General features: G+C 38.1%; 1 protein-coding gene across 1 annotated transcript in view; it reads right to left on the bottom strand.

Moving 5' to 3' along the window:
* The window catches only part of CNTNAP4 (contactin associated protein family member 4), a 286975-nt gene that overhangs the window by 246551 nt on the left and 12924 nt on the right, over positions 1 to 27500 (bottom strand). Inside the window, exon 2 of the mRNA XM_032284501.1 lies at positions 1 to 43. This exon is cut by the window's left edge and continues 68 nt beyond it. Within this exon, the coding sequence (XP_032140392.1) occupies positions 1 to 43 (43 nt within the window). The remainder of the gene's footprint in view (positions 44 to 27500) is intronic.

Here is a 27500-nt window from a genome sequence, read left to right as displayed (position 1 = left end):
GATGTCTGAGGCAAGGCAGATACAAGAGGATCATCACAGTCATCTACCAGGAGGAACAATGCAACATTAGGGTTAGTACAGTGCTGACAGCTTTGCTGGAATCAATAGACAGAACAACTAACAAGTAAAACAACAACATCCAAAACTGGGATCTAAAATCTAAAAATATGCCTACTACTTATAGGGGCTATTCTACTAGAAGGCTAGTAACAATAAGAAAAGAAAAAGAACTTAGAGACAAGACAATATGAAAATATTTTAAAAATCATAAAATTACATAATAATACAATATCTTAAGATAGAAAAGATTATACCTCATCATAAAAGATTCACAAATTTAACTGTATAAAAATTAAATACTCAAGGTTTCCAAAAGACACTGTGAATAAATTAAAAATCACAAAATTGAGAAAGGACTTGCAAAACCTATATGCCAGTATACAATTAGTATTCCAAATAAAGGAAAATAAAATACAAAATAAAGTAAAATAAAAACCACCTTTTAATCATGAAACACATTAACAAAAATGGCACGAGGCATGATCAGACTTCACAGCACAGCCTGGAGCAGTGGCTCACGCCTGGACTCCCAGCACTTTGGGAGGCTGAAGCCAGTGGATCACTTGAGGTCACGAGTTCAAGACTAACCTGGCAAACATGAAGAAACCCCATCTCTACTAGAAATAAAAAATTAGCATGGCGTGATGGCACATGCCTGTAGGCTCAGCTTCTAAGGAGGCTGTGGCAGGATAATCACTTCATCTGAGAGGCAGAGGCTGCAGTGAGCCAAGATTGCACCACTGCACTCCAGCTTGGGTGATGGAGTGAGACCCTGTCTCAAAAAACAAACAGACTTCACAGCACAGACCCTGTATAAATTGATCCTCCAACTTAATAGCAAAAAGAGATGTTAACTTGGACTACAATAGGATGCTAATTTGCAGACATTAGACTAGCAAAATGTAGGCCAAGAGAAGCTCTGACACATTGCTCGTGGGAGTATAAACTTGAACAACTACTTTTATCAAAACAACTTGTCACTAGTTGTATCTTTGAACTTTCCCATACCCTGTGTTCCACCAGTTCCTTTCATATACGTAGGTCCTCCTATGAGGAACCAGTGGTCTCAAACAGTTTTGTCTTATTACCCAAGGATGATATACAAATACTAGTAATTTTGTGTCCCATGAAAAGCAAAAACTACTCAGACAGAGGAGACTGCATTTGTGCACCGGGAGACATGTACAATTTCTAGCAAAGTTGCTCATCACAGCAAAAAAAAAAAAAAAAAAAATTATTAACAACACAGCTATCCAATGGCCAAGGAAGAGACAAATAAAACGTAGTGCTTTTCACGATAGGATAATATACACCAGCAAAACAAACAACAACATAAAACAAAATAGTTGGACCTTAGAAATGACATTTTTGAGAAAAAATCAAATTATAAAATTATATGAAAAATGTTAATAGTTTTGAGAATCTTAAAAAGCAAAGCTAAGTAATACTGTATGTTGTTTAGGGACATATACGAGTTTTTAAAAAAACATTTTAAAAAAGAAATGAAAATTATAAAATTCAGGATCATGGTTACCTTGGGAGGAAAGCAGAATCAACATAAAATGTATACAGTTTTAATGATAGAACGCTCTAATTTTGGGGTAGGTAGTGTCAAAGGTGTTCGAATCAGAGTGACTCCATCTTGAGTGAGGGCTGGGAAAATAAGGCTGGGACTTGCTAGGCTACATTTGCAGAAAGTTAAGTATTCTAGCCTCTAGTTGTTTATGGTTAATGGAACAGACTGATAACGTTAACTAATCAGACCCAGACTTGGGCGTGTCCCGATATCCCAATATCTTGGGACGAAAAGCATTCCTAACTTTGCTTTAAAGATAATATTGATTCTTGCTGTAAGGCCAGTGGCCTCCCCGGGGGGCCAAATGGACACACCCATCCCCCTCCGTGCCAGACAACTACGTCACCATTCCGAACGCATTACTGAGCATCTGGCCTCACCATACAGGATCCCCACACCCATCTCCGCATTCCGGTCCCGGTTCTACACTCATCAGCAAACTATGCACTCGGCCCCGCCAAAATTTGAAAAACCCCGCCAAGACTTGTCCTATGGCACCTTGCCCCATAAGTCCTCAACCCACCCTCTTGCCAGAAGCCCCGCCTGGCTACCAATGGCGGCTCGCCTCATCCGGGTCCTGTCCCTCCATGACCAATGAGACTACTTCCGCTTTGTTTCCCCAGCAGCCAATCAACTACCTCCCCTCCCTATAAAATCCCACGCCCTGCGCCTTAAAGCGCGACTTCTCTGGCCCTTTTCCGGGACTGTAGAATCTTGCCCGGGAGCTGAATACATTGGCTCTTACTTTTCTTATTCCGGCCTCATTTCTTCATTTAATTCGGCAACAGACCTTACACTTGGAAAATATAGTAATTAAGAAAATACAACCTCTATCACAAACCCTTGTAGCAGAGCACATTTCCCCATGATGTTTTATTTGTACCTACGGCGGACGCATTCCTCCCCTCGCCTTCAGGACTGCCCTACTCTGTCTATGGAGTAGCTGTACTTCCACCACTTTACTTTCTTAATAAACTTGCTTTTGCTTTGCACTGTGCAGTCGCCCTGACTTCCTTCTTGTGTAAGATCCAAGGACCCTTTCTTGGGGTCTGCACTGGGACCCCTTTCCGGTGCAAGTCTCTATTATGCGTTCGAACCTCAAGAGCACTGCTAGCAAACAACACGAGATGGTGTGCAGCAACACGCTGGTTTTTTTTTGGGGGGGGGGGAGGTTGAGACAGAGTCTAACTCTGTCACCCAGGATGGAATGCAGTGGCGCGATCTCTGCTCACTTCAACCTTTGTCTCCCGGGTTCAAGCGATTCTCCTGCCTCAGCCTACCGAGTAGCTGAGACTACAGGTGCACGCCCCCACGCCTGGCTAATTTTTTTTTTTTTTTTTTTTTTTTTAGTAGAGACAGAGTTTTACTCAGGCAATTTGCCCGCCTCGGCCTCCCTAAGTGCTGGGATTACAGGCTTAATGAGCACGTGGGTGCAGAGGGGCTGAGGCCTAAAATAGCGTCAGCTCCAAATGAAGGCAAGGCAGGGCTTTTATAGTCTCCTGTAAACGGGATGTGTCCCAGTCTGATGTCACTGCTACGTGGTACCCGGACAGCCTCTCTCGATCTCCCGGCCAGCCCTATTCCGGCTCTGGCTCTCTTGCTGACTCACGCTAGCGCAACTGGCCTTGCGCCTTGGGACCCGGCCTGAGGAGGGAGGAGTTACCCCCCAAGCTTTCAGGCCCTGGGGAGAATCTTTCATCTGGTAACAGAGGCATAGTCACAGAGGTTTATAATTATAGTGTTTCATATAAAATATATAACATACACATGCACATACATTTACATATATATCAATATGTACATAAAGACGGATATTAATGTATATACATATTTATCATTTGCCTACTCTTTTATGTGTATCACATATATTGCTTCTAATATTAAAAGATAAAGCACAGAGTGAGAAACTATAAGATTAATCTCATGTGTACCATGAAATCCATACATGTTTAATTTATTCAGCCAATTCTTCATTCGGTGTCATCTTTAAAGCATTTGTCTTTTATTTTCTACTACTTAGTTATTCCTATTTTTGCTCTAATCGGAAAGATATTTCTCTCCTATTTAGTTTTTAATGTATACATTCCATAAGTTAAAATTATACAGGGTTATTGTCCCAAATGTTTTAATAGTAAGCAATTTAATTTAAATAAAATAAATAAATCTAAGACTTATCTAGATTCACCCGAAATTTTATTAAGTTTATTTTGCCTGAACCTAATTTGTTCTTGAATGCCTTTCCCAAGAACTTGCCTGAGGCAGCATTTTACTTTTCAAGATTGTCTCATTTTTATTCAGTCTATTTTCTTATTCTATACCTTAAATTCTTTTGCCATTACAACAGACAGACATTTCCTGCATGTCTATTGACTAGCTTAAGCACTAACGCCAACCAATCCAGTTATAATCCAAGAATAAGGAGTGTAGACATAAAAACACAACACATGGAGTGGGGAAGGAAATTCTGATTATGCCTAATGACAAGCAACAACAAAAACGTTTTAGTATGCTGTGGAGACTGTGGTGTGTATCTTTGCACACACAAGGGAGTGCATTACATATTTGGAAGGAGGGTACATATGTGGGTGTGTGTTTACTAGAACTAATGATTTTTAAAATCATTTTCGGCATACAGGTGTAAGTGTGGTGAAAAGGGTGTTTAATGGCAATTCACAATCAATTATGCCGATTCAGATCAATGTTTTGGATATAGTGCCTCTCGGGTGCAATCACTCTAGAGAGCATATATTTATTGTTCATTTGTTTTTGCCAACTATAAATTAAGAATCAATATTGTTCTACTTTTAGCTTTAAAAGAGTGGAATTAAGCCGGGCGCGGTGGCTCAAGCCTGTAATCCCAGCACTTTGGGAGGCCGAGGCGGGTGGATCACGAGGTCAAGAGATCGAGACCATCCTGGTCAACATGGTGAAACCCCGTCTCTATTAAAAATACAAAAAATTAGCTGGGCATGGTGGTGCGTGCCTGTAATCCCAGCTACTCAGGAAGCTGAGGCAGGAGAATTGCCTGAACCCAGGAGGCGGAGGTTGCGGTGAGCCGAGATCGCGCCATTGCACTCCAGCCTGGGTAACATGCGTGAAACTCCGTCTCAAAAAAAAAAGAGTGGAATTAAAACAAAAGAAGGCGTACTTTTTCCATTTGTGGAGAGAAAGACATGTAATATGGAAAACGGACGGACACACAGGGGGCTTGTGATATTTGGTGAAGTTTTGGTTGTTGGCCTTGGTGGTTACATGGCGTTATTATTCTTTACCATGAGCATATACTTGCCTCTACAATCTGTTGTATGTTTATTTAACAATGATACATTGTAGGCATTCTTATAGAACTAATAACAACTAAAATACATTTAGAGAGCACTTTGTGTTAGGAAGGTATAATCCTGCCACAGATAGTAATTAATCTTTACCCCTCCTTGTTGATATATTACTGTTATTCTCTTACAGATGAGATCATTGAACACAGAGTTTGATTAATTTGCTCCTCTCATTGTGGTAGAACCATGATATTTACGAGAGTTAGGGTCCAGAGGATGCTATGTAAGAACACCATGACTATAATTATTATTTCTTTAGGTTTGAAGTATAGGAATTTTATCAGACACCATGATGGCATGAATAAATCCTCTCAAGGAGCTGTGTACTCCAGTTCCAGGTTTGCCATGCTATTTGTTTATATCCCATTTGATCTTCAACAGTCTTGACAACAAATTAGGGGAACCTCAAACAGCAATAATCAGTCTGGAGTAAACATGCTATTTTCTCTAGATATTAAAAAACTGGAATTCTGGATTAAGCATTAGGGTCCTGAGCTTAATTCCAGAAAACCTGTTTTCTCTGACTCCTCCAATAAAACACAGAATCTAGACTTGCAAAGCTAAGGATCACATTCCAGCTCAGAGGTTCCCAACCAGAGATAATTTTGCCCCACTGCTCCCCACTTCCAGAAAACATTAGCAATATCTGAAGACACTTTTGTCATCACAACTAAGAGAGGACTCTTCTGGAATCTACTGAGTTGAATCCAAGGATGATGTTAAACATTTGACAAAGCACAGGGCAGCCTTCCACCACAAAGAATGGTCTGGTCTCAAATGTCAATAGTGCAAAGGTTGAGAAACACTATTCTAGAACCTGGTAAAGCAACTAAGAAAACTAGTCTTTACCTGGGGTAATCTCTCTGCTAGAACTCAACAGCTTCCCCTCAAATTGCAGTAATTAGCTCTAATTTACAGCTAATTTTTATTTGCAAATGAAGATCATTCAGTGAACATAAGTATATAGGCATTTAAGTAGGGGGCTTTTCAAATCAGAAATAACATTTTAGATATTTCAGCTTAAAACATAATTGTATTTTTTAAAAATTAAGTGCTATATCACATTATCCTGGTCCCTCTGCTGCTGAGCCATAGGTAAGATTCTTGGTAGGAAGGGTCACAGGAGACCTTGGAAGTCTCCATTCACTAGTGAAATTTAGTAATAGAGTAACCAAACATTTCATGGAAGTTTGTACAATTAAAAATGCAGCTGGGTATATTGAGTTCATCATTGTTTTCTCCAGTTAAAGAAGAAATGGACATCATTCTCATTACGCTATGCTTATCCAAAATTGTATTACATTTTATTTGACATTTCTCAATCACATTAGGCTTTCCACATTAACCTTGGTATCAGTTGGAAATGGTAAAACTACAACTTTAGTCTTTTCATTAAAAGATGTATATACGCTAATTCCATCTACAATATGTTTTAATGAATTGTTAGAATATCCACATTTGAAAAAAATGCATTGAGTGATTTTCATACACATACACCATGTACACACAAATCTATGGCTTTCAGTTCAATACCTCAGAAAAGCCACCATTTACTCTTTACATTGAAAGAAAAACTTATCATTGTTATTAACAAGTCAATGGTAAACTAGATCTCTGGCAAATTGTACATACAGAAAAACTCAATGGTCTCCTTCAATATAGCTTGCATCTTTATTGATGCAAGGTCTTTAGCTCGATTAATAAAATTATATTTTATTTTACAAAGGGCTTTAATATATAATTCTCATAAGCAAATAAAAGCTGTTCAGTTTTTAATAAAAGTAATTCAATTTTCGTAATCTGTGTGTAATACTACCCGCACTAAGATAATAGGTATATATTATTAGGTGCTATGTTCTCAGTGCTTTACATTCATTAACTCATTTGATCCTGACAAATACCTTATAATATTTGATATTATTAACTCAAGGGACACTTGAGGAAAAGGGAGCATAATAACTAAATAATTATTAAATGATTCAATTAGATAAATTAAACAAATTTACCTAATTCTTTACCTAAAAAAAAAAGAGTTCATTTTAACCAGTATTCAGCTTAGTTGCCACTGAGTAGTCATCTCCTCTGTTATTTGGAAGACATGCCAAAATCAGTTGCATGCCTGCTAATGAATCATATTTCCCATAAAAATATGCACTGGAGAATAGACTAGACTAAAATAGATAGAACAGGTAGCAAACATTATTTAAATCATCAAAAATCCTCATACAGCAGAGGCAGGGGTGGGACCTTTGACAGGAAGCTTTGGAAGGATTTGAGTCTCCTTTCTATCAGAAAACAGTTTATTTAGACCTACTCCAAATAGTCCGTTGACAGATTGAGGATTAAGGAAAGGCCTTCCCTTCAAGAAATCTATTTTCTTGGAAAAATATTTTTTTCCAATCTATATTATTAACATTTCCATCTAGTGAAAATTGATAATCATCAGCATATTTAAGAAACTTTGGAATTATGTTTGGATATATCAAAAATTACTTATAAGGCAAGATTTCATTCAGAAATTTTGACAATGATAATTATTCTCTAACCATAAACCCAGTCTGAGCTACTGCTACACATCTCAGATTTGTTTCAGGATTCCAGGTGGACTCTTGTTTCCTCGCCCTGGCATGATACACAACCCAGTACCTGATATACCCAATATATTGTAGTTATTCTTACAGAACTAATAATAACTAAGACACATTTAGAAAGCACTCTGTGCTAGGAAGTTATAATCCTGCCACAAATAGTAACTAATATTTATCCCTCCTTGTTGATATATTAATGATACTCTCTTACAGATGAGATCATTGAACACAGAGTTTGATTAATTTGTACCTCTATTTCCTGCCCAATGAGAGACAGAATACATAAATAGAAAATGGCCAGTCTACATGCAAAAATAGAACCTGTAGCAACCAGCCCAGGAAGCCAACTTACTATCTACAGGAACCAGCCCAGGAAGCCAGACTTCTGTCTGAAGCAACGAATCTAAGCAGCCAAATAATAACTCCTGCAGCAGTCGGCCCCTGAATTAGTCCATTTTCATGTTGATGATAAAGGCATACCTGAGACTGGGAATGAAAAGCGGTTTAATTGGACTTACAGTTCCCTGTGGCTGGGGAGGCCTCAGAATCATGGTGGCAGCAAGAGAAAAGGAGGAAGAAGCAAAAGTGGAAACCCCTGATAAACCCATCAGATCTTACGAGATCTATTCATTATCACGAGAATAGCACGGAAAAGACTGCCCCATGATTCAATTACCTCCACCTGGGTCCCTCCCACAACACAGGAGAATTCTGGGAGCTACAATTCAAGCTGAGATTGAATGGGGGCACAGCCAAATCATATCAACCCCAAATAGCCAAGACTTAATAACTTACAGCTTCCCTCACTTTTGCCCTTGTTTCCTATTTAGAACTGGCTGACTATGTTTAGGAGATATTTAGAAACTTTTGCTTAGTATAGAGAAAGCCAAATGTCTACCTCTAACTAATTGCATAGGATGCCCCACTTCTGGTCAGCCTTCCCACAGCTTCCCCTAGCCAAGGCCTCCAAAAAGAGCATACCTGAGCCTGCCCCTTTACTCCACTGTAAATCTTTCCTCTCTGCCTGCCTTTGAGTCTCTACCAAACGCAAATGGTGGTGGCCAACTACCTTGCTGCAACAAACTCTAAATAAACAGCCTCTGCTTGATTTCCTTTGGTTGGGCATCATTTATCTCTATACCAGCTCTGCCATCTCATCCGCACACCTGCAGCAGTCCAGTCTACACTCAGCACCCAGAAAGAGCCACCGAAGTCCATCTTAAGCACACAGAAGACACAACTATGTTTAAAAAGCAGCATCATCCTCCTGGTAAAAAAAAGTATTCTAGGCCAGGTGTTGTAGCTCATGCTTGTAATCCCAGCACTTTCAGGGCCAAGACGGGAAGATCACTTGAGGCCAGGAGTTCAAGATCAGCCTAAGCAGGATGTCAAAGCCCACCTCTACCAAAAAAAAAAAAAAAAAATAGCCTGGCATGCCAGCTACTTGGGCAGCTGAGGCAGGAGAATCTCTTGAGCCCAGGAGCTTGAGGCTGCCCTGAGCTATGATAACACCACTGCATTCCTGCCTGGACAACAGAGCAAGACCCCATCTCTAAAATAAAATTTAAAATAAAAATAAAATTCTATGGATCAGCTCCAGGTTGCAGTGTTGTCGCATCTCTGGAATGTACACCTTCAGTGATTCATCCTAACTGCCTGGTAGCATCACCATGGGGAGATATAAAACTTCCTGTGATTGTGTCCCACAGCCAGAGCCATGCTTGTTTATAAACCACTAATATAGAGTTGCAAATTAACTTCTATGCAGTGGAGAGTGTTGTTCCTTTCATAATACCCCTTTGCTTTCCATACTGTTTCCCAGGACTGTGAAGGAACACAGCCCAAAAGACTGAAGGAACTTGCATGGTATCACACCCCACCCCTCTTTCCCTGTGTAGTAGCCATGGCACCTGACTATGTGTGGAAGAAGTTGCTGTATTGTCACATTCTGATGAGAAAAAGAATAAATTTAGGGAAAACTGACAATACACCCAGGATTGAATAAAATATTATTTTTCTAAGCATAGGTGGCAAAATATGATCCAATCCTGGCTCCATCTCTCATCCTCTCATCATTACCTAAAATAATATTTCAACCTAATTTAATACCATGAGTATAGACTACTATGCAATTCTTTAGCTTCTTAAGTATTAATTTGACATTGATATGAAAATTAACATTTACTTGAGAATTCAGATTTTAGATATTTGAGATAACATAAACATGAGCTTCTAATTCTGTCAGTCACTGGGGTAAATCTTTAAAAAATAACATGTTGCTGCAATTTAAAACAAATAACTATTTATCAGTATGTTTTCCTAGAGCCAAACTAAAGACAGGGATAATTTTCTAGTTGTCAAGTAATTCATTTAGACAGCAGCCTATAAATTTCTATGTATTTTCTCCTATTGGAGCCATGAGTAGATTATATACATAATTGTTAATACTCTGTGATGTTATTGAGCTAAGCTTTCATTTAGAGGCAAACACTGGCTTACATGCTTCAAGGTATAGCCTTAGTTTGAATAGCTTTTCCAATTAATCTTCACAATTAATAGATTAATGGGAAGGCAGTTAACTTTTAATGACAGAACAGCCAGAGGCTGATTGATTTTAGAGGTTTAATAGCAACTATTTAAAGTCCAGATATTAGGACAAAGAGACCTACAAATTCACCAAACAAAACCAATCAAAGGTGAAGGAGAAGAAGAAATAATAATTTTTTAAAAAAGTAAAGAAAGCATCAGAGATCGAGAAATCTGTACACGTTACTGACTGCTATTGACAGATAATTTGGCCATATGTGATACCATGTCACATAATTTGTTATCAGGAATAGTGAAAAGAATATCTTTATGGGGCAAGCGTTTCTGGAGTTTGGTATATATTTATATGCATTTAAAATAGATACTCAGGAGAATTAGAAAATCAAAAGTTAATTTTTAAAAATATTTCCAAAGATGCTGAAACATATTTCGATTTTTACAATAATAATATCAATTTAGTCTTGATTTCATTACACACACCTCAGCTAGGTTTGCTGATTTACTAGGTGAACAAATTGTAACTTGTGTATTCATATCGTTTATTTGATTAATGAGGTCAAACAATGTTTTCCATATGTTGTTATCCATTCTCAATACCTGCAAACTGTCTGTCATTGTCCTCTGTTTTTCCACTTAGAGACATAATTTAAATTAATTACAATATTATATACATTGTTGGCAAGACATATGTGTCTTAGACGCTTTTTCTGATTTTATGTTCATCTTTAATTTTGCTCATGCTTGTTGTATTATTAAATGAAGTATTTTTGTTATTGTTAGGCTCTGACTGTGTGCTTAACCATCCACTGTAATCAAACATTTGTCTCTTTGTTAGTGATCTATTTAAGCATTGTGAAAACATGGTCTCTGGATCCACAGAGGCCAGTCCTCAGATTTTTGCTCTGGTACCTCCTGGGATCTGATACATACTGCTTCAACTTGATGAACCTCTACCTATAAAGTGCGGATAAAAATAGCCCCTTCACAACAGAACTGCAGAACTTCATGGTATACCACACTTAACATTCTAAAAGTACAGAGTAGGTACTCAAAATAATCCATCCCCTTTCTTCTTTTATCTCCCAATACCATTAGGCAAAGAAAAGTGTGTTCTCATCAGAGATTTTTCATATACTTCTCTTTAAAGCACCACCTTGAAAACTAGTTAGTGTGATAAATTGATTTAGAATTGAGGAAACAAAATCTTCTTAACAAGTACTGTACCTGCCACTGGAGGTAGGCAAATAATCTTGACTCCTGCCTCTGACATCTCACGTTCAAATCCTTTGACTTGAGAACCACTTAGATTTTTCACTTTATGCTTTCAACATTTTGCTTTCTATAACCAGTCCAATTAAATATTCACAGTTTCAGAATGTAGGAGCCCATCATGTTTTATTGCATTACCTTGGGAATTTGGTTTGTTCTTGTAGAGACTGGGGGGGTCAGGAAAGGGTATATTTGACAGTGGACATTAAGGGCCCACTGTTGACACACAGTGGAAAACAATGAGAAAAGACAGATCCTCAGAAAAAGAGCAAAGCCAACTAATTGCTTCAAAATGAAAGTCTATAACCTTATTAAGAAGGATGGGTTCAGCCACTGTGGAAAGCAGTTTAGATATTTCTCAAACAACTTAAAACAGAGCTATTTGATCCAGCAATCTCATTATTGGGTATATATGCAAAGGAGAATAGACCTTTATTAACAAAAAGACACATACACTCATATGTTCATCACCACTCTATTCACAATAGCAAAGAGGTGCCCACCAATGGTGGACTAAATAAACTGTGATACATATACACCATGGAATACTATGCAGCCATAAAAATAATAAAATTATGTCCTTCACAGCAACACAGATGAAGCTGGAAGTCATAACCTTAAGTAAATTAGTGCAGGAAGAGAAAACCAATTATCACATGCTCTCACTTATAAGTGGGAGCTAAATATTCAGCATAAACATGGGAACAACTGACACTGCAGACGACTTGAGTGGGTAGGAAGGGAGGGGACCATGGGTGGAAAAACTACCTGTTGGGTGCTGTGCTCACTACCTGGGTGCAATATACCCCTGTAGCAAACCTATACATGTACTCCCTGTATTTAAATAAAAGTTGAATTAAAACAAACAAACAAAAAAAAAGAATGGTGGATTTTGCTGGACTGCCAGGCTCTGGACACCCTCAGTTCCTTCCCCACTGCTAAGCCAGGTAAACCTACTTCCCACTGTCAGGTCGGCCCCAGTTCTCAGTAATAATGCTAAATTAAGGATGAAGAATTTAGAGCCTTAAACTCAAAAGCCTTAGATATGGAATGAAAATAAATAACTTAGCACTCAATTTAGAAAAAAAAAATGAAATAAACAGGAAAGCGATGGAAGGAATTAGTAAAAAATGGCAGCTAATCAATTAGAAGACACTATAACAACAAAATCAATTAATCTAAGATCTTGTTCTTCAAAACAAAAAAGATAAAAAAATTATAACCAAAAAACCCACTACCTATTCTTATGGCAAAAGTATAAGTATATAAAATGAGAATTAAACTAGGAAATTGTCACAGACATAGAGAAAATTGAAATAACTACATGATCACTTTTCTTAAATACATGAAAATCAATTTTTAAATTTAGAGGAAAGCAATTTAGCAATTTCTTGTAAAACTAAATGTGCAATTTCCATATCACCCAGCAATTGCACTTAGGCATTTATTACAAGCAAATTAAAGACTTATGTTCACACAAAAACCTATATACAAATGTTCATAGCAGTCCATACTCATTTCAACAGGCGACTGATTACACAAACTACCACATACATATCACTAAATATTACCCAGCAATAAAAATGAACAGACTACTGATATACAATACAACTTGGATGAATTCCCAAGAAATTAGGTTGAGTAAAAATGTCTATCTTAAAGGTTACACAGTGTATGATTTTAGGGATTAAGATATGGACATCCTTGGGGGACCACATTTCTGCCTAACATTATTGCCAAACTGTAACTGCAGAACCAAACAATTAATTTTTTCAGATTTTGTGCCTCAAAATATTGCCCACTGATTGGTCAAAAGCAATTTGAAGGCTGATATAGACACATATATTGCTTTAGTGATGAGACCTCATATTTTGAGTGAGCCATATAACAGTGGGGTCCACATGTATAATTTGATTTTGAATCAGACAAAACTGAATCCCTCCCAAAGTCACTTGGAGGATTATCCCAATCCTCCCTTCAATGCACAAAGCCAAGAAATGTTCTTCTCAGGCTCAGCCACAGTGCCCTCTTTTCTCTGACACCTCTCGAGAGCCCTCGACCCTCCCATCCAACCGGAAGAATTTTCCTACTGGGAAATTCTTCCTTAACTTGAACAGGCTTCTATTATGGCACTTCTGTGGTGGTCTGGGTCTCTGCTTGCTGAGATGAAAGTGACTGGAAGATCAGTACCATGTTACCTGCCACCTTGTACTGAAGCCAGAATACTGTGTAGCGTAGTGATTACAAGTGTAGCTCCTGAAACCACCTTCTGTGAGTTCAAGTTCTGCCTCTGCTAAGTCCTACGTGATCTTAGGCATTTTATTTAAATTGCCTCTCCTATCTCTAAATGGGGATAATGATGGCACATACTAAATATAACAGGGACTTCTGAAATTAAACGAGTCAGCAGATAAAGAGTACCCAGTACCTGGTGTATAAAAAGTACTATGTAAGTGTTTATGATTGCTGCTTTAAGTGTTTATTATAAATTCCAAAAGTTGGAACTGAATAAAAGGTGTCTAGATAGCTGTTATAAAATCTTGTAAGAATTATTCCTTAAGAAGGAGAGAGAGGGCCGGGCGCGGTGGCTCAAGCCTGTAATCCCAGCACTTTGGGAGGCCGATGCGGGTGGATCACAAGGTCAAGAGATCAAGACCATCCTCGTCAACATGGTGAAACCCCGTCTCTACTAAAAATACAAAAAATTAGCTGGACATGGTGGCGCGTGCCTGTAGTCCCAGCTACTCAGGAGGCTGAGGCAGGAGAATTGCCTGAACCCAGGAGGCGGAGGTTGTGGTGAGCCGAGATCGCGCCATTGCACTCCAGCCTGGGTAACAAGAGCGAAACTCTGTCAAAAAAAAAAAAAAAAAAGAAAGAAAGAAGGAGAGAGAGGTCAGCATTCAACATTCCTAACCACATGGTTATCCTTCCCTCTAACAAAAAATGGGGGTTTTACAGAATTACCTAAAAAGACGTAAAATTGTCCTTATGATGCATTGTTTTCCCATTATGAAATAATGCTTAATGTTCCAAAAGGTCATAGTTTTCTTCACATCTCTTGAGCTTCAGAGTCATTTGTTTCATTTTCTCCAGAAAAACAGAATTTTAAATTTCACATGATGCAGAAATCAAACAGCCACAATTTATTTAGAAACATAGAAAAAAATTCAGAGAACATGGACATCTCTTTATCTGGACAGCTTTGATGATGTAGTTAGAAATTCACACTGTGCTGACTAAACCTCCTGTCTATGAAGTTACAGCAACAATGTCCTCCTAAGTATGTGCTACTTCCATTACTGATATTTTCAACCTGAAATTGCCATGGTTTCGACTTTGATTCCTGGAGGGAAAATTGAGTAAGCCTCAATTCAATTCTTATTCTAGTCATATTAGATGATATTTCAACCTCACTGAACAAATGCTCCATTTTATTACTAAATTATTTTAAGAGTTGTTATTTGTATCTCAAAGTATCACACTTAAAGATGAAGGCTGAAATGTTTCCTAGTGACAAGAAATTTTCTTGCAGATAAATGCATTTTAATAGGAGAGTCCATAAAGCTAGTTTAATAAATAGCTATTTCTCACTAAGGGAAAAAAAAAAATCAAGCCAACTAGAAACAATAAGCTTCTCTGAGCAATAACATGAGATTAGATGGAGGATATTTCCATTTCATTAGCTAAGATTATTGTGTTTGATTTCATAATCAAGCAAGGAACAAGCTTGGCTGGTCTCAGAAGTTCATTTCCAGTATTTTGGAAACTTAGCTAAAAGCTGGCAAAGTGGGTGTGCATTGGCTCAATGCAGGAGAATTGATATCTGTTCTGAGCTCTGGAATCTTTACATTTCCATCAAGGCTACACCCCCTACCAGATACCCATCATTATTACAAGGATACTCAAATGTTCTTAGCTCCTGATCTCCCTAAACACATGCAGCATCATGACATAGAGCCCTCCCTGCTAGAGAGATAATCAGGTGTATGATTCCCTCAGTGGATAGAATTCTAAAATGGTCTCCAAGATTTTAGCCCCTTATATAGGCCTAGTATAATCTCCTCCCCTCTCCTTGAGTGCAGGCAGAATTTGTTAATATGATGGGATCTCAGTCCTGTGCTTATGTGATGTTATATAGCAAAAGTAATCTGCAGAGGTCATTAATTAATTGAGGTCCTTAATTTAGTTACCTAAAAGGGATATTATACGGAGTGGCTGACCTAATCAGGAGACACTTTCAAAAGGTCTACAGGTCAGAGACACAAAAAGTCAAAGAGATGGCCAGGCACAGTGGCTCATGCCTATAATCCCAGCACTTTGGGAGGCTGAGTGGGGCGGATCATGAGGTTAAGAAGGTCAAGAAGTCAAGACCATCGTGGCCAACATGGCAAAACCCCATCTGTACTAAAAGTACAAAAAAAAAAAATTAGCTGGGTGCTATGATTCGCGCCTGTAGTCCCAATTACTCAGGAGGATAAGGCAGGAGAATTGCTTGAACCTAGGAGGCAGAGGTTGCAGTGAGCCGAGATCGTGCCACTGCACGCCAGCCCGGGCAAGACAGCGAGACTCCGTCTCAAAAAAAAAAAAAAAAAGTCAAAAAGATAAGAAGCATGAGTGGAACTTACCTTACAGGCCTGGAAGGAGAAAATCACCGTGTTATAGAAAGGGTTGCCTGTCAAGAAACGGTGGACAGCCTCTAGGACCAGAGAATGGCCCTTGATTAGCAGCAAGCCCATAAATGGAGCCTCAGCTCCAAGGGAATTCTGCTAATTAACATAAGCTTGGAGAGAACCCCAAGCCTCAGATGAGACATAGGATTAATCCTTAATATTTCTAGGTCCTTCATCTCTTTTCAAAACTACTGTGAAGTGAGGGGTTAATTTTATCAGATCTGCTTGCCCTGCTTCCTTTTTGTCACTTTTTGTTTTTCCTTTTTCTATGAAGCTGAAGGCCCTAGTAGCTGAAGGCCTCGCCACTGAAGCTGAAATTTAAACTTCCCTGGCTACTTTATAGTATTCCTAGATCACCATGGTAATGGTTGCTTGGGCTCCCTGCTGTTCAGTTCAACCCAGTGTCGACCACTGGCCTTTCAACTGGGCCCGGTCAAGTGCCCGAGATGTGGCTTTTTGATGTCAGAGAGCCAAAACTCCACCCTCAGATCATGCTAACACCACCATTTTCTGTACATATGTCCTGTGAAATGCCATGAACTCTGACTATTCCTGTGCAAAACAAACCTGTCACTTCATTTCTCACTGCCAATCACCTTCCCCATGCCTTAAATCATGCCACTTCCTTAACCCGTAAACATCCCTAAGCCTTATCTTAGGGGAGGTGGATTTGAAAGCTGTTCTCCCACCTCCTCACTTGGAGACCTTGCCAATAAATCTTTTCTCTTTTGCAAAACCTTTGTCACAGTGATTGATTTACTGCATGCAAGCAGAACAAACCTGGACCAGGCCAATAAAAATTGTCACCCTCCCAAAGTCCTGATAACATCTCTTCATTACTAAACCATGTACTAGCAACTCATGTACTTCCAGGTCTTTCAGTATACATGAGTTCACATATTGTTTGCAAATACCATTATATTAATTGTTAAAATTATCTTAGATGTACTATACCTTGACTTAGATCATAAATTATTTTAAAATAGTAAACACCTGTTTCAATTCCATTCTTTTGCATATCCCACCATGAACCACTTTTGACCTCAAACATAATTAAAAAATAATAATGTTTGAATTTTTGTTTTTGGATTTTAGAACTTAAAATCATTAGTTGAAAATAACCCTTGGAGCTGTTAATGTGATGATAGTATTACAAGTAGCCACCATTTGTCATTTTGCTTTTCAAGACAGCTGTTTAAAAACTGATCACTCTCATAGTAAAAGACAAAGATCAATAGTCTCATTCAAAAATGCTCTTTTTTGTGTTAATTTTTTATACACTACCCTCACCCACAATTTCCCAGAATTAGAAAGACTATGGTATAGTTCTTCTTTGTTTGCGTATCTGTAAGTTATAATTTCCACGTTAGTTCCTATAAAATACTATTGAACTGATCAAGTATTTACTTGTTCACCCCTAGGCACTCTTTTCTAAAAGATACCCCTTCCTTAACACCCAGGTACTTCCCTGACATATGTCATAGTGTCTAATGTACTGCAAATCGATTTCACTTTTAGCAGTGAAGACATGAATAGAATAAACTGATGCTTGCCAATGTGCCAATGTTTTAACTGGAGCCCTGAAGAAAAAAAATGTTAACAATGGTTATGTGTATTGCATGCTATATCTCAGCCACATTACATCTTTACTACAACCTTGTGACAAAGGTATTATCTTTATTTTCTACGTGAGAAATTGAAGGTCAGATAATTGTAATTTCTTGCTGATGACTTTGGGCTTATTGATTGGCCATTCAACACCTTTGCCTTTAATTAATTTTTTATTATACTTTAAGTTCTGGGATACATGTGCAGAACATGCAACTTTGTTATATTGGTATACACGTTCCATGGTGGTTTCCTGCACCTATCAACCTGCCATCTACATTAGTTTTTCTCCTAATGCTATTCCTTCCCTAGCTCCCCACCCCCCGACAGGCCCCAGTGTGTGATGTTCCCCTCCCTGTGTCCAACAGCACAGTTTTCCCAAATTATTGGTTGAACTAGTTATTTCAGCAAGTATTTGAGGACATTGTCCTATGTGGACATGATGTGGGATAGGCAAGATTCCTGCTTATAAACAACAATGGAACATTTTCTCTTTAAAAATGAGATTCCTTTAAAAATGCATCAGTGATATTCCAGATGTCACCTACAAAAAGTTGCCTTACCTTCTTGAAGATAACACATTGTAATGAATGAAGTTAGAGGTCCCTACCAGGTTCTAGAGAAGATCAAGTCACAATCAGTAAAGAGGAATTGATCTAGTACATACCACACTTAACATCATTTCTGCCCCACCTGCCTCTACCCAACTCACAATTGGTATTAAATGTCTACTACCCACATATAGTTTTACTCCACTCCCTGTCTTGAAAAAAAAAAAAAAGAAACTGAAGGTTTCAGGAAATGTGCCCATTGATAAGACTGTGGTTGGGGAGAGGATCTGCAGTCCCTTTGACCAGCATTCCTGCAGGTAACCGAGCCCTTGGAGAGCTCTATATGGCTGCTGCCACCCCATTACTTTTAAGGTGTGTTCACTCCACTTGTTGGCTTTCTGCTTTAATTTCAGATTCTAATGAATTCTTCCACTTGGGTGGACCTTGGAACTGAGGCTCTGGCTGCTTCTTAGCACAGCCCTCCTACTTCACACACATGCACACATACATGCACACACATGTGCACACACACGTGATTGGGGTAATCCAAAGAGTCTAACTGCCATTCATAAAACCTAGAGTGTTCATTCTAAACTCATCTTCAATTCTACTTTCTCCCACCCAATCAACCCTTCATGTGGCTGCTCCAGGACAAATATATTTTGATTATTACATTTTAATTAAACTCGACTGTTACATTTTGATTAAACACACAGTTCTATTCTGGTTCACTGAGAGTATCAGCTTGGAATGGCCTCCACATAAAGACCTATTGGCTGACCTCATTGGACATAAGTGTCCTCCTTGTCTTTACGGCACCCTTTGCAAGACTCTTGCACAGTAATTAAAATAACATTAAAAATTTGTGCTCAGATGTGTATTTTGAAAGGTTGTGGCAATAGAACAAAAGGGATGGGGAAGATGTAGGGACACTAACAAAGCAGCCCCAGTAATTTGCGACTATGTGAAGAGATGAGTGACGACAGCAGAAAAACATAAGTGTCTCTTCGGGTTTCTGATTATGGGTGATCAGAAAAAGATAAGATGTTTGACATAAAGAGCAGATGAGGAAACAGAGAAGCAGAGACTGTTTCTGATTCTAGTTTAGTATCTGGTTTATCAGGTCTTATTGTATGAATAATGAAAAAATAAAAGTTTATAACAGACATTTTTTAAATCTTGCAGATTCCAAACAAAATTAAAATAAGGAAGTTATCTGAAGTTCTTGGATAAAGTATTCTGAAAACAGCATGCTAAAGGATTTGCAAGTAACCAGTAGCCAAGTGAAAGATTGTGTATCTATCTATCATAAACTTCTGCGCTTCTTTTTGTATAATAAATGTTGATAAATTTAAAAGATAACAGATTATATCATAGCTTGAGAACATATATTTCAATGAGCCCGGGGGAACTTTCAGCGATAGATTATAATCAAGCAAAGTCAAGTAAATCAAATAAAGTTATTATCTTATTCCTCAGTACTAAGAATTTAATTTTTCACTGTAACACAACTCAGAGTACGCACATTTGAAAAGCACAGCTCCTTTTAATTCTTTAGGGCTGCAACATCATAAATTAAATACATTATTATGATTGAATAAAAAAATATAAATAGTTTTATTTTAGTTCCCTCAGCACCTCAAGTACTTTGTGATGCGGGAATTTATATCGGTAGGATCCAAATTCCTAGCCAATGGGATTCTGAAAATATGTTAGCTGGTTTCAGGCAAAATTAAATTGAATAATAGTGTTTTACAAATGATGAAATCTCAATGGCCCAGAAGAGTTAGTTAAATAATGTCATCAGTTAAAATAGCTTTCTAAAGACAAGTTGTTGCTTTTGTTGTACTTGCCATTCTGATCTTCAAAGTGCTAAAAACACTTTTTGGAAAAGAGATTTCCCTCTTATGTTTTTTAAGTCTTTTGAGTTCCCTTATAAATTAGTAAAGGTTACTTCTTTACAACTTTGTTGAGTGGAAACCTTCTGGGTTTTCTTCGTGACTGGATATGTCCAGGGGCATATTTTAAAAATGTAACAGTTACCCACAGAGAGCAACTAGAAGCCTCAAATGTTTCCTGCCATGGATTCTTAAATCTCATAAGATTGTGTAATGCTACAGAACACACTGGAGAATTAAATCTCTCTGGAGGGGCAATTACTTCAGCTCTTCTCAAAGCTTGGGGTATCAAATATGGTCAATAACTCAGTAGCATTTGCCTTTGGCTGCTGAATCCATAGATACAGCAAAAAAAAGAAAAAAAAAGGATTCAAATTGATGTGGAATTTCCAAATGTAGTACAATTTGTACAGTCATGATTATGTACCATGATCTTTTTATCTTTTCATTATCTCTTCTCTCCCTCTTTCTCTTTCCCTCTCATTCATTTTGAGATCAGCATCTATATATCTTTATATTCCTGTTTTCTAGAACATACTTCAATATGGCAGGCACTTGGTAAATGTTTGTTTAATTAAATTGGATATAACTTAAGGAACACATTGTAAAATTTTAAACTCCCTTTTCCATTTTATCATTTTGCCAGTCTCCTTTCACACATCCAATGAGAAATACATAAGCCCTAAATGTATCTTTCCCAAAGCACTGAAATAACTCAACTATAGGATTCAGTCTTCTTTCATAAGGCAAATGTATTTAATCTTTCCTATGTAAGCCGAATGGGTGGAGTGGAAGTAGATATTTGATTGGAGGGCAGGAAAACATTATAGTACTCTGTGTTGCGGAAGAATCATCCGTGAAACCTTCAGTTCAGGATAAATTCTTATTCTTGCCAAAAGCAAAATATTTCATTAAAATGCAACAATATGTAATGCTAGAAAGCATTTTGTATTGGCCTTATTTCAGAAAGATTTTACTCAATACGTTACCATGGCATATTCCTCAAATATTGCACTATACAAATCACACACAATCTCAAAACAGTTTTTAAATGATTCTTTGTAGAAAAGTTAGGAAGAGAATTTTTAAAATGAACACACTTAAAATTTCTTATTCAAAAGAAAAGCAGCCACATACTAAAAGCATAGTATATTTTTGGAAGCTATAAGTACATTTACCATAAAGAATAAAAACCAAAAGCCATCAACTTGAATTGGCCACTTCTTGCTCTCATATGTCACTACTTTCTGTCAGCCACGTTGTGCTGTCGGTCCTACATGCTCATGTGGAACAAGTCTGTTTTTGTCTGTTCTTTATTAGCATTGTCACTGTCTCCATTTTTCTGTAGCTCTTATGATTTTTACAGGAGTTAATTCACCAGCTTAAAATCTAGTCCCTGAGGTCCCAAGTTAGACTCCATTCTCTTTTCTTTTTTTTTAATTATCATTCCCATCCTTCACCCTCCTGAGAGTTTTAAGTTTATAACAAGCAAATCTAATCTATATCACCCACATGTGCATGCATAACATTTATAATATTAAAATGACCCCTCAAGATTCTGGATAAGATCCTTAGTCCTTAGCTTTACCTACAGGACTCCTCATGACCTCGCCGCTTCTAATCATTTTTAGTCCTTCTGCACTACTTAGGGTGCATTCAAAAGCTTTATGCTTTTGTGGACCTTGCTCTGATGGGCATGTTTCCTCCTTTCCTCATCTGGCTATCCTGTTCATCCTTCAGTAAATACCTTTCACTAATTCCCACTGCTCACACCTGATGTTCCTCCTATAACCACTTCAGATACTTTGTATGCCTCTCTCTCATCGCACTTACCACACTGTGCTGTTTTCCTGCAAGACCAGGAAGTGGCAAAGCTGAGTGTTAAGCCCAGGGTGAGCTATAAGAGTACAGCCTCTGAGCACATTGCCTGTAATAACACTGGCCCCCCATAAGCACCTTTTAAAAAAAAAATACACTTTGTTTTAAAGAAAAAGCAAAACCTTCAGTATAAAATGTCGTCACCAAAGCATTGTGTGTCTGAGAGTCAAAACTTCTGTTCTCAATTGCAAGCAAGAATTTAATGATTAAAAACCATTATAACATTTCAAAACAACTGATGCTGAAGACATGTGTAATGATAGGTACCACACTGTAGAGGCTTACTAAATATTTGTTGAGTGAATAAATGAATGAAATGAGCAGAGTAAAACCCCAAGAAGTCTCAGAGATTACTATGGATCAGAACACTTTAATAGGCCAAATGAACAACAGCCCAACAGAAGAGTAAGTGCATGAAAGCAAAACCAACCAGGGAACATAAAAAATATTTTACTAAGAATTTTTAATATACTTAGTTTCTTTCTTTCTTAGATATAATTTACTGAATCATCGGTGTCAACTGAAAAATAACCAGAGTCCCAAAGAATGCTATTAGTACATTTAGCATGAAACATACTTTGCCAGTGTAATTCTTGGGGATAAATTTTTTAACTATCACTTCATAGGTAGGTGAAAAATACAAAAACCCATCTGATATCAACTCTAGTGATGATGCTGGTTATTTTTGATTTTTAAGAGAAATGAGAGGAAACATACCGGTTACCAAATAAGTCAGAATGGTATTAGATCAGGAAACCATATCGAAATATAGCACGGATTACAGTCCGTCTTTTATTAGAGTTACTCTTTATCTACTCCATTTGCTTGTGGGTCCCTGAATAGCAAGGATTATGACACATTTATCATCCTACCCCACCACCCTGACTAGAAGGAGAAACTCATAGGTAGCTGTTAAAGACGTTGAATGGGTGGAGGGATTTTTACTCACTCTCTGATAATTTATTTTCTGTATATCATACTGGGAGTCCACTTAGAAATAAGGAGTTCCCTGAAATGGCAGATAAATAGACAGACAGGGACTTACTTCTGTTTGCATCTCTTGCTTTGAGAATAGATGGCTTAGGAAATGACTGTAGAAAGTAAAGAGAAAGGTTAACTACAATCTCGTTCAAACCACCCCACTAAAAATGTTACATTCAGTCATGGGCATCAATTATATCCCTTAATTAAAAAAAAAAAGCGGTTTGTTCTCAAAGATGCAATTATGTATAACTCTAAGATCGGCCATTTGCTTGTATTATTTCACCTGCTATTTGGCCTAGCATATGAAATGTGATTAAATTCCTTTATTTTCAACAATATCCAGTCAGTTCTAAGCAAACAGATATATAACTATGAAGAGATGCTTTGTAAAGCGATGTCTTAAGTGCAGAGTCACTCAAATCCACCTAAAAAACATATTATACAAATTAAGAGGAAATTCATTTCAGAACAAAATAATTAATTCCCCCTGAAATCACTTTCCCTTAATATTTTGTTACCTTTATAAAACACACTCAAGTAAAAAGAAGGGTAGATAGGAAGAAAACTAGAAAACAGCTCATAAATATTGTTATAACAAAGAAAATATTATTAAAATGGCTATCACATTGCTTTGTTTGATAGAATAAATACTTAAAGGTGCTTGTGAACACTGAAAAAGAAATATTAAGAGCTTTAGGCATAAGTTTAAAGGGAGCTGGGCTAGACAAATGTATAGGGGTTAACAGTCAAAGAAAGAATGAGGCAAAAGTCAGGCGCGGTGGCTCACACCTGTAATCTCAGCATTTTGGGAGACCGAGGTGGATGGATCATAAGGTCAGGAGATCGAGACCATCTGGCTAACGTGAAGAAACCCCATCTCTACTAAAAATACAAAAATTTAGCCAGGTGAGGTAGTACATGTCTGTAGTCCCAGCTACTCAGGAGGCTGAGTCAGGAGAATCGCTTGAATCCGGGAGGTAGAGGTTGTAGTGAGCCAAGATTGCACCACTGCACTCCAGCCTGGGCAGCAGAGCAAGACTCCATCTCAAAAAAGAAAAAAAAATGAGTGAGGTAGAGCATTCCCTGAAAGTCCCTGATATTCTTTTTTAGAAAGTGGTTGGAATTAATAAGTAGCAACTATTCAAAGGTGGATTTGATATTACACAGAATCACATTCACTCTCCAGAAGACTGGCTTAACTCTTATTGGTTCTGATTTAGCAACGGAAACAGAGCTCTCATTCAAAATTCTAAATCTAAAGTGTTTTTTCATTTTGACATTTATTAAATATAGGTTGCTTTCCCTGATAAGGAAGAAGTAGAAGTATTGAGAAACACTAGTCTGCTTTCTCAAAATGGCATTTTTTTTCTCAAAAAGACAGAAAAAAATATTTTTGAAAGGAAGACAGAAAACTCTATGATGCTAGAAGGAAATCAAAATGAGTACCGAGGGAGGAATGATGTAGCAGTTAGGAGGTCCTACTCCTAAGTAGTAAATCATGCCTCTGGAGAAGACACTAGGCTGGTGGCTACAAACGAAAACCTGCATTTTCAGCAGCCCATCAGAGGCCACAGGCACCGAGCTCCAGAGACGAACACATGTAGGGAAGATTGGTGATACTGCTGAGGGCTGGAGAGACAGCTGTGTCTATAACTGACAAGACCAACTGATGAGTGAAGGGGTTTCCTGGAGGGTGACAGACAGACTTCTGAGATCTGTCATATATGACAGTCTCTACCAACCGCCGCAAATTCGTGTTTGAACAAATGATACTGCTTGAAGAGACGCAGAATGATCTCTGTGTGCCATAAATTCTTGAGCAGGAAGGGGAAGGGTGCAAGGAGACAGTGGTAACCTTAAGTTTCTCCTTCCAAAAGAAATGTGAAATTTTGCAAGACAAAGTGGGATGACATTGAACAGTTCATGACATTGACATTTGTGAATGGCTAAGATACTGTTACATTAGAGAATTACAAGAATCTTAGGGGAGCCATATACTGCTACAAGAAGATGCTGATAAGACTATGAGAATTCAAAAAATAAGTCAATGAACAACAAATGGGTTCAAAATGGAGGAATGTTTAAATAAGAGTATATCCACTTGATGGGTAACGGTGAATCCTTTGAAAAGATAAATCCAAAGGCTACTTAGCCACAAGAGAAATGCACTGGAGAGGATGGGAAAACATGCGTATGAGAAAACACTAGGCATGAACAGATGCTGTGCTAAGATTGACTGAAATAATGTATGGCAAGCATCTGTCCCAGTTCCCAATACGTGGAGGGCATTCTATAATTTAAAATTAGAGGATACATTTTAAACTGACTTTTAAAAACTTAGAACGATTATTGTTTGTTTCATTTATGTTTTATTTGTTTGCTTTTGACTAAGCATAGAATGTATCACAGGAAGAAGAAGACGGGGGAGCTGTGTGCGCTGAGATTTACTGATTAGGAAGTGGGAAGGTGCCACATAAAACAAACTGAACAATCAACTTTTGAGGAGGGGATTTGAGAAACAGAGCAAAATCACAGCACAACCGGAGCTGGGTAATATACAGAAGAAAGTGCTTTGGAACGGGATAAAAGAATACGTGTGATCATGGCTATGGAAATGTTGGAGATCAGAAACTCTTGGGTAGTAGAGGCAGCTAGAGAACACCAGGTGCAGATAAAAGCAAAGAGAAAAAGAAAGGATAGGCAGTGGTACCCCTCTGGCCACCAGGCAGTGGTGGCTGATGGATGAGCATGCCATGCCAGTGATCTCAGTAATGCATTGAACCAGGATTCAAATGCAGGATGACTCCACTCAGGTGTTAAGTTTTAATCTGTAAAAGCAATGCATCTACTGTTGAACTTTCATAAATTGCTCCCCAATACTGAAAAAAGGCATGTAATTTAGACAGTTGCAATAGTGAGAGTGCCTGTTATGGACTGAATCATGTTTCCCCTCCACAATTAATATGTCGAATCCCTAATCCCCAATGTGACTTTATTTAGAGAGAGGGCCATAATTGGAGGCAATTATGTTTAAACGAGGTTGTAAGGGTGAGGTCCTAATCCAATAAGAATGGCATCCTTATAAGAAGAGAAACAGACAAGAGAGATCTCTCTGTCTCTCTCCCATGTGCACAAAGGAAAGTCCACATGAGACACAGAAAGAAGGTAACCATCTGCAAACCAGGAGGAGACAGCTCACCAAAAACCAACATAGATGGCACTTTGATGGACTTCCAGTCTCCAGAACTGCGACAAAATAAATGTACATTGCTCAAGTTACTCATTCTGTGGTATTTGGTTATGGCAGCCATAAAAGACTAATATGGCACCAAAGGGAGTGTGTCTCTGAACATGGAGAAGCAGTGAGGCTTTTATGCAGGGGGAAAAAAAAAAAACCAGAACGGATAGAATGCCTTAGTCAGACAGTGCTGTAATCTTGCCAAAAGGAGTTGGCTTTTCTTTGTGATTCAGGCTGTTTCAACCACTTCCTGTTCTTGAAATTGTTGACTCCAAGAAGGAATTTAGAGGAAGTGGATAGGTCTTTGGGTACCAAGAAGCAAGCAGGATAGTGTACACTCAGAGGAATAAATGTTAGTTAACTAGATGAGTGAATGCCTGCCACTTCACTCTGACTAATCAAAAGGGGCTTGTTGTTAAGATAAAAGTGACAGATCCTTGGAAAAAAAGAAGAAATAATGAGTATATGTGGGTTCTTAGAATTTACCATCATGCCAGAGCAAGAAACTTGAGAAGAGCATATGTGGTTTTGATACTCAGGGGAGGGGATTTCACAAATCCAGAGAGAAGATGGACACATTCCATTTCAAAGAACCATGGATTTTGGAGTCACTGAACTTGAGTCTAAGTCTCAGCTTTACTCTTCCTTAGCCAGTAGCTTTGGAAGCATCTTCTAAGTTTGTCTCCTAGTTTGTAAAATAGTCATAATAACAGTTGTTTCATAGGCCTGTATGAGAATAAAATATGAAAGGGCTCACTTCACCATCTTGAAGTCCACAGAACCCATTGCAAAAGGAATATTTGTCATTATTAATGATAACATATGTCAACATGCATGAAAAGTTATGAACTATAAACTTCTGGCAATAAAAATCACAAGTGTGTACCATGAAAAGGAAGAAACATGAGTGGCATCTAAAAACAAGTGATGGGTTTTACTAGAAAATAATAAAAGGAACATATTTGCAATTAAGATAGGAAAATAAGGACAGGCGTGGTGGCTCATGCCTGTAATCCCAGCACTTTGGGAGGAAGAGGCAGGTGGATCACTAGAGTCCAGGAGTTTGAGATCAGCCTAGCCAACATGGTAAAACCCCGTTTCTACTAAAAATACAAAAATCAGCCAGGCATGTTGGTAGTTGCCTGTAATCACTACATGAGAGGCTGAGGCAAGGAGAATTGCTTGAACCCAGGAGGCGGAGGTTGTAATAAGCTGAGATTGTGCTACTGCACTCCAGCCTGGGCAACAGAGCAAGATTCCATCTCAAAAAAAAAAGAGAAAAAAAAAGAGGAAAACAA

Source organism: Sapajus apella, unplaced genomic scaffold, assembly GCF_009761245.1.
Source record: "Sapajus apella isolate SASKATOON/1434 unplaced genomic scaffold, GSC_monkey_1.0 scaffold15, whole genome shotgun sequence".
Classification (NCBI taxonomy): domain Eukaryota; kingdom Metazoa; phylum Chordata; class Mammalia; order Primates; family Cebidae; genus Sapajus; species Sapajus apella.
Note: the sequence above shows the minus strand (reverse complement) of the source record. Positions and strands in the feature narration are given on the sequence as shown.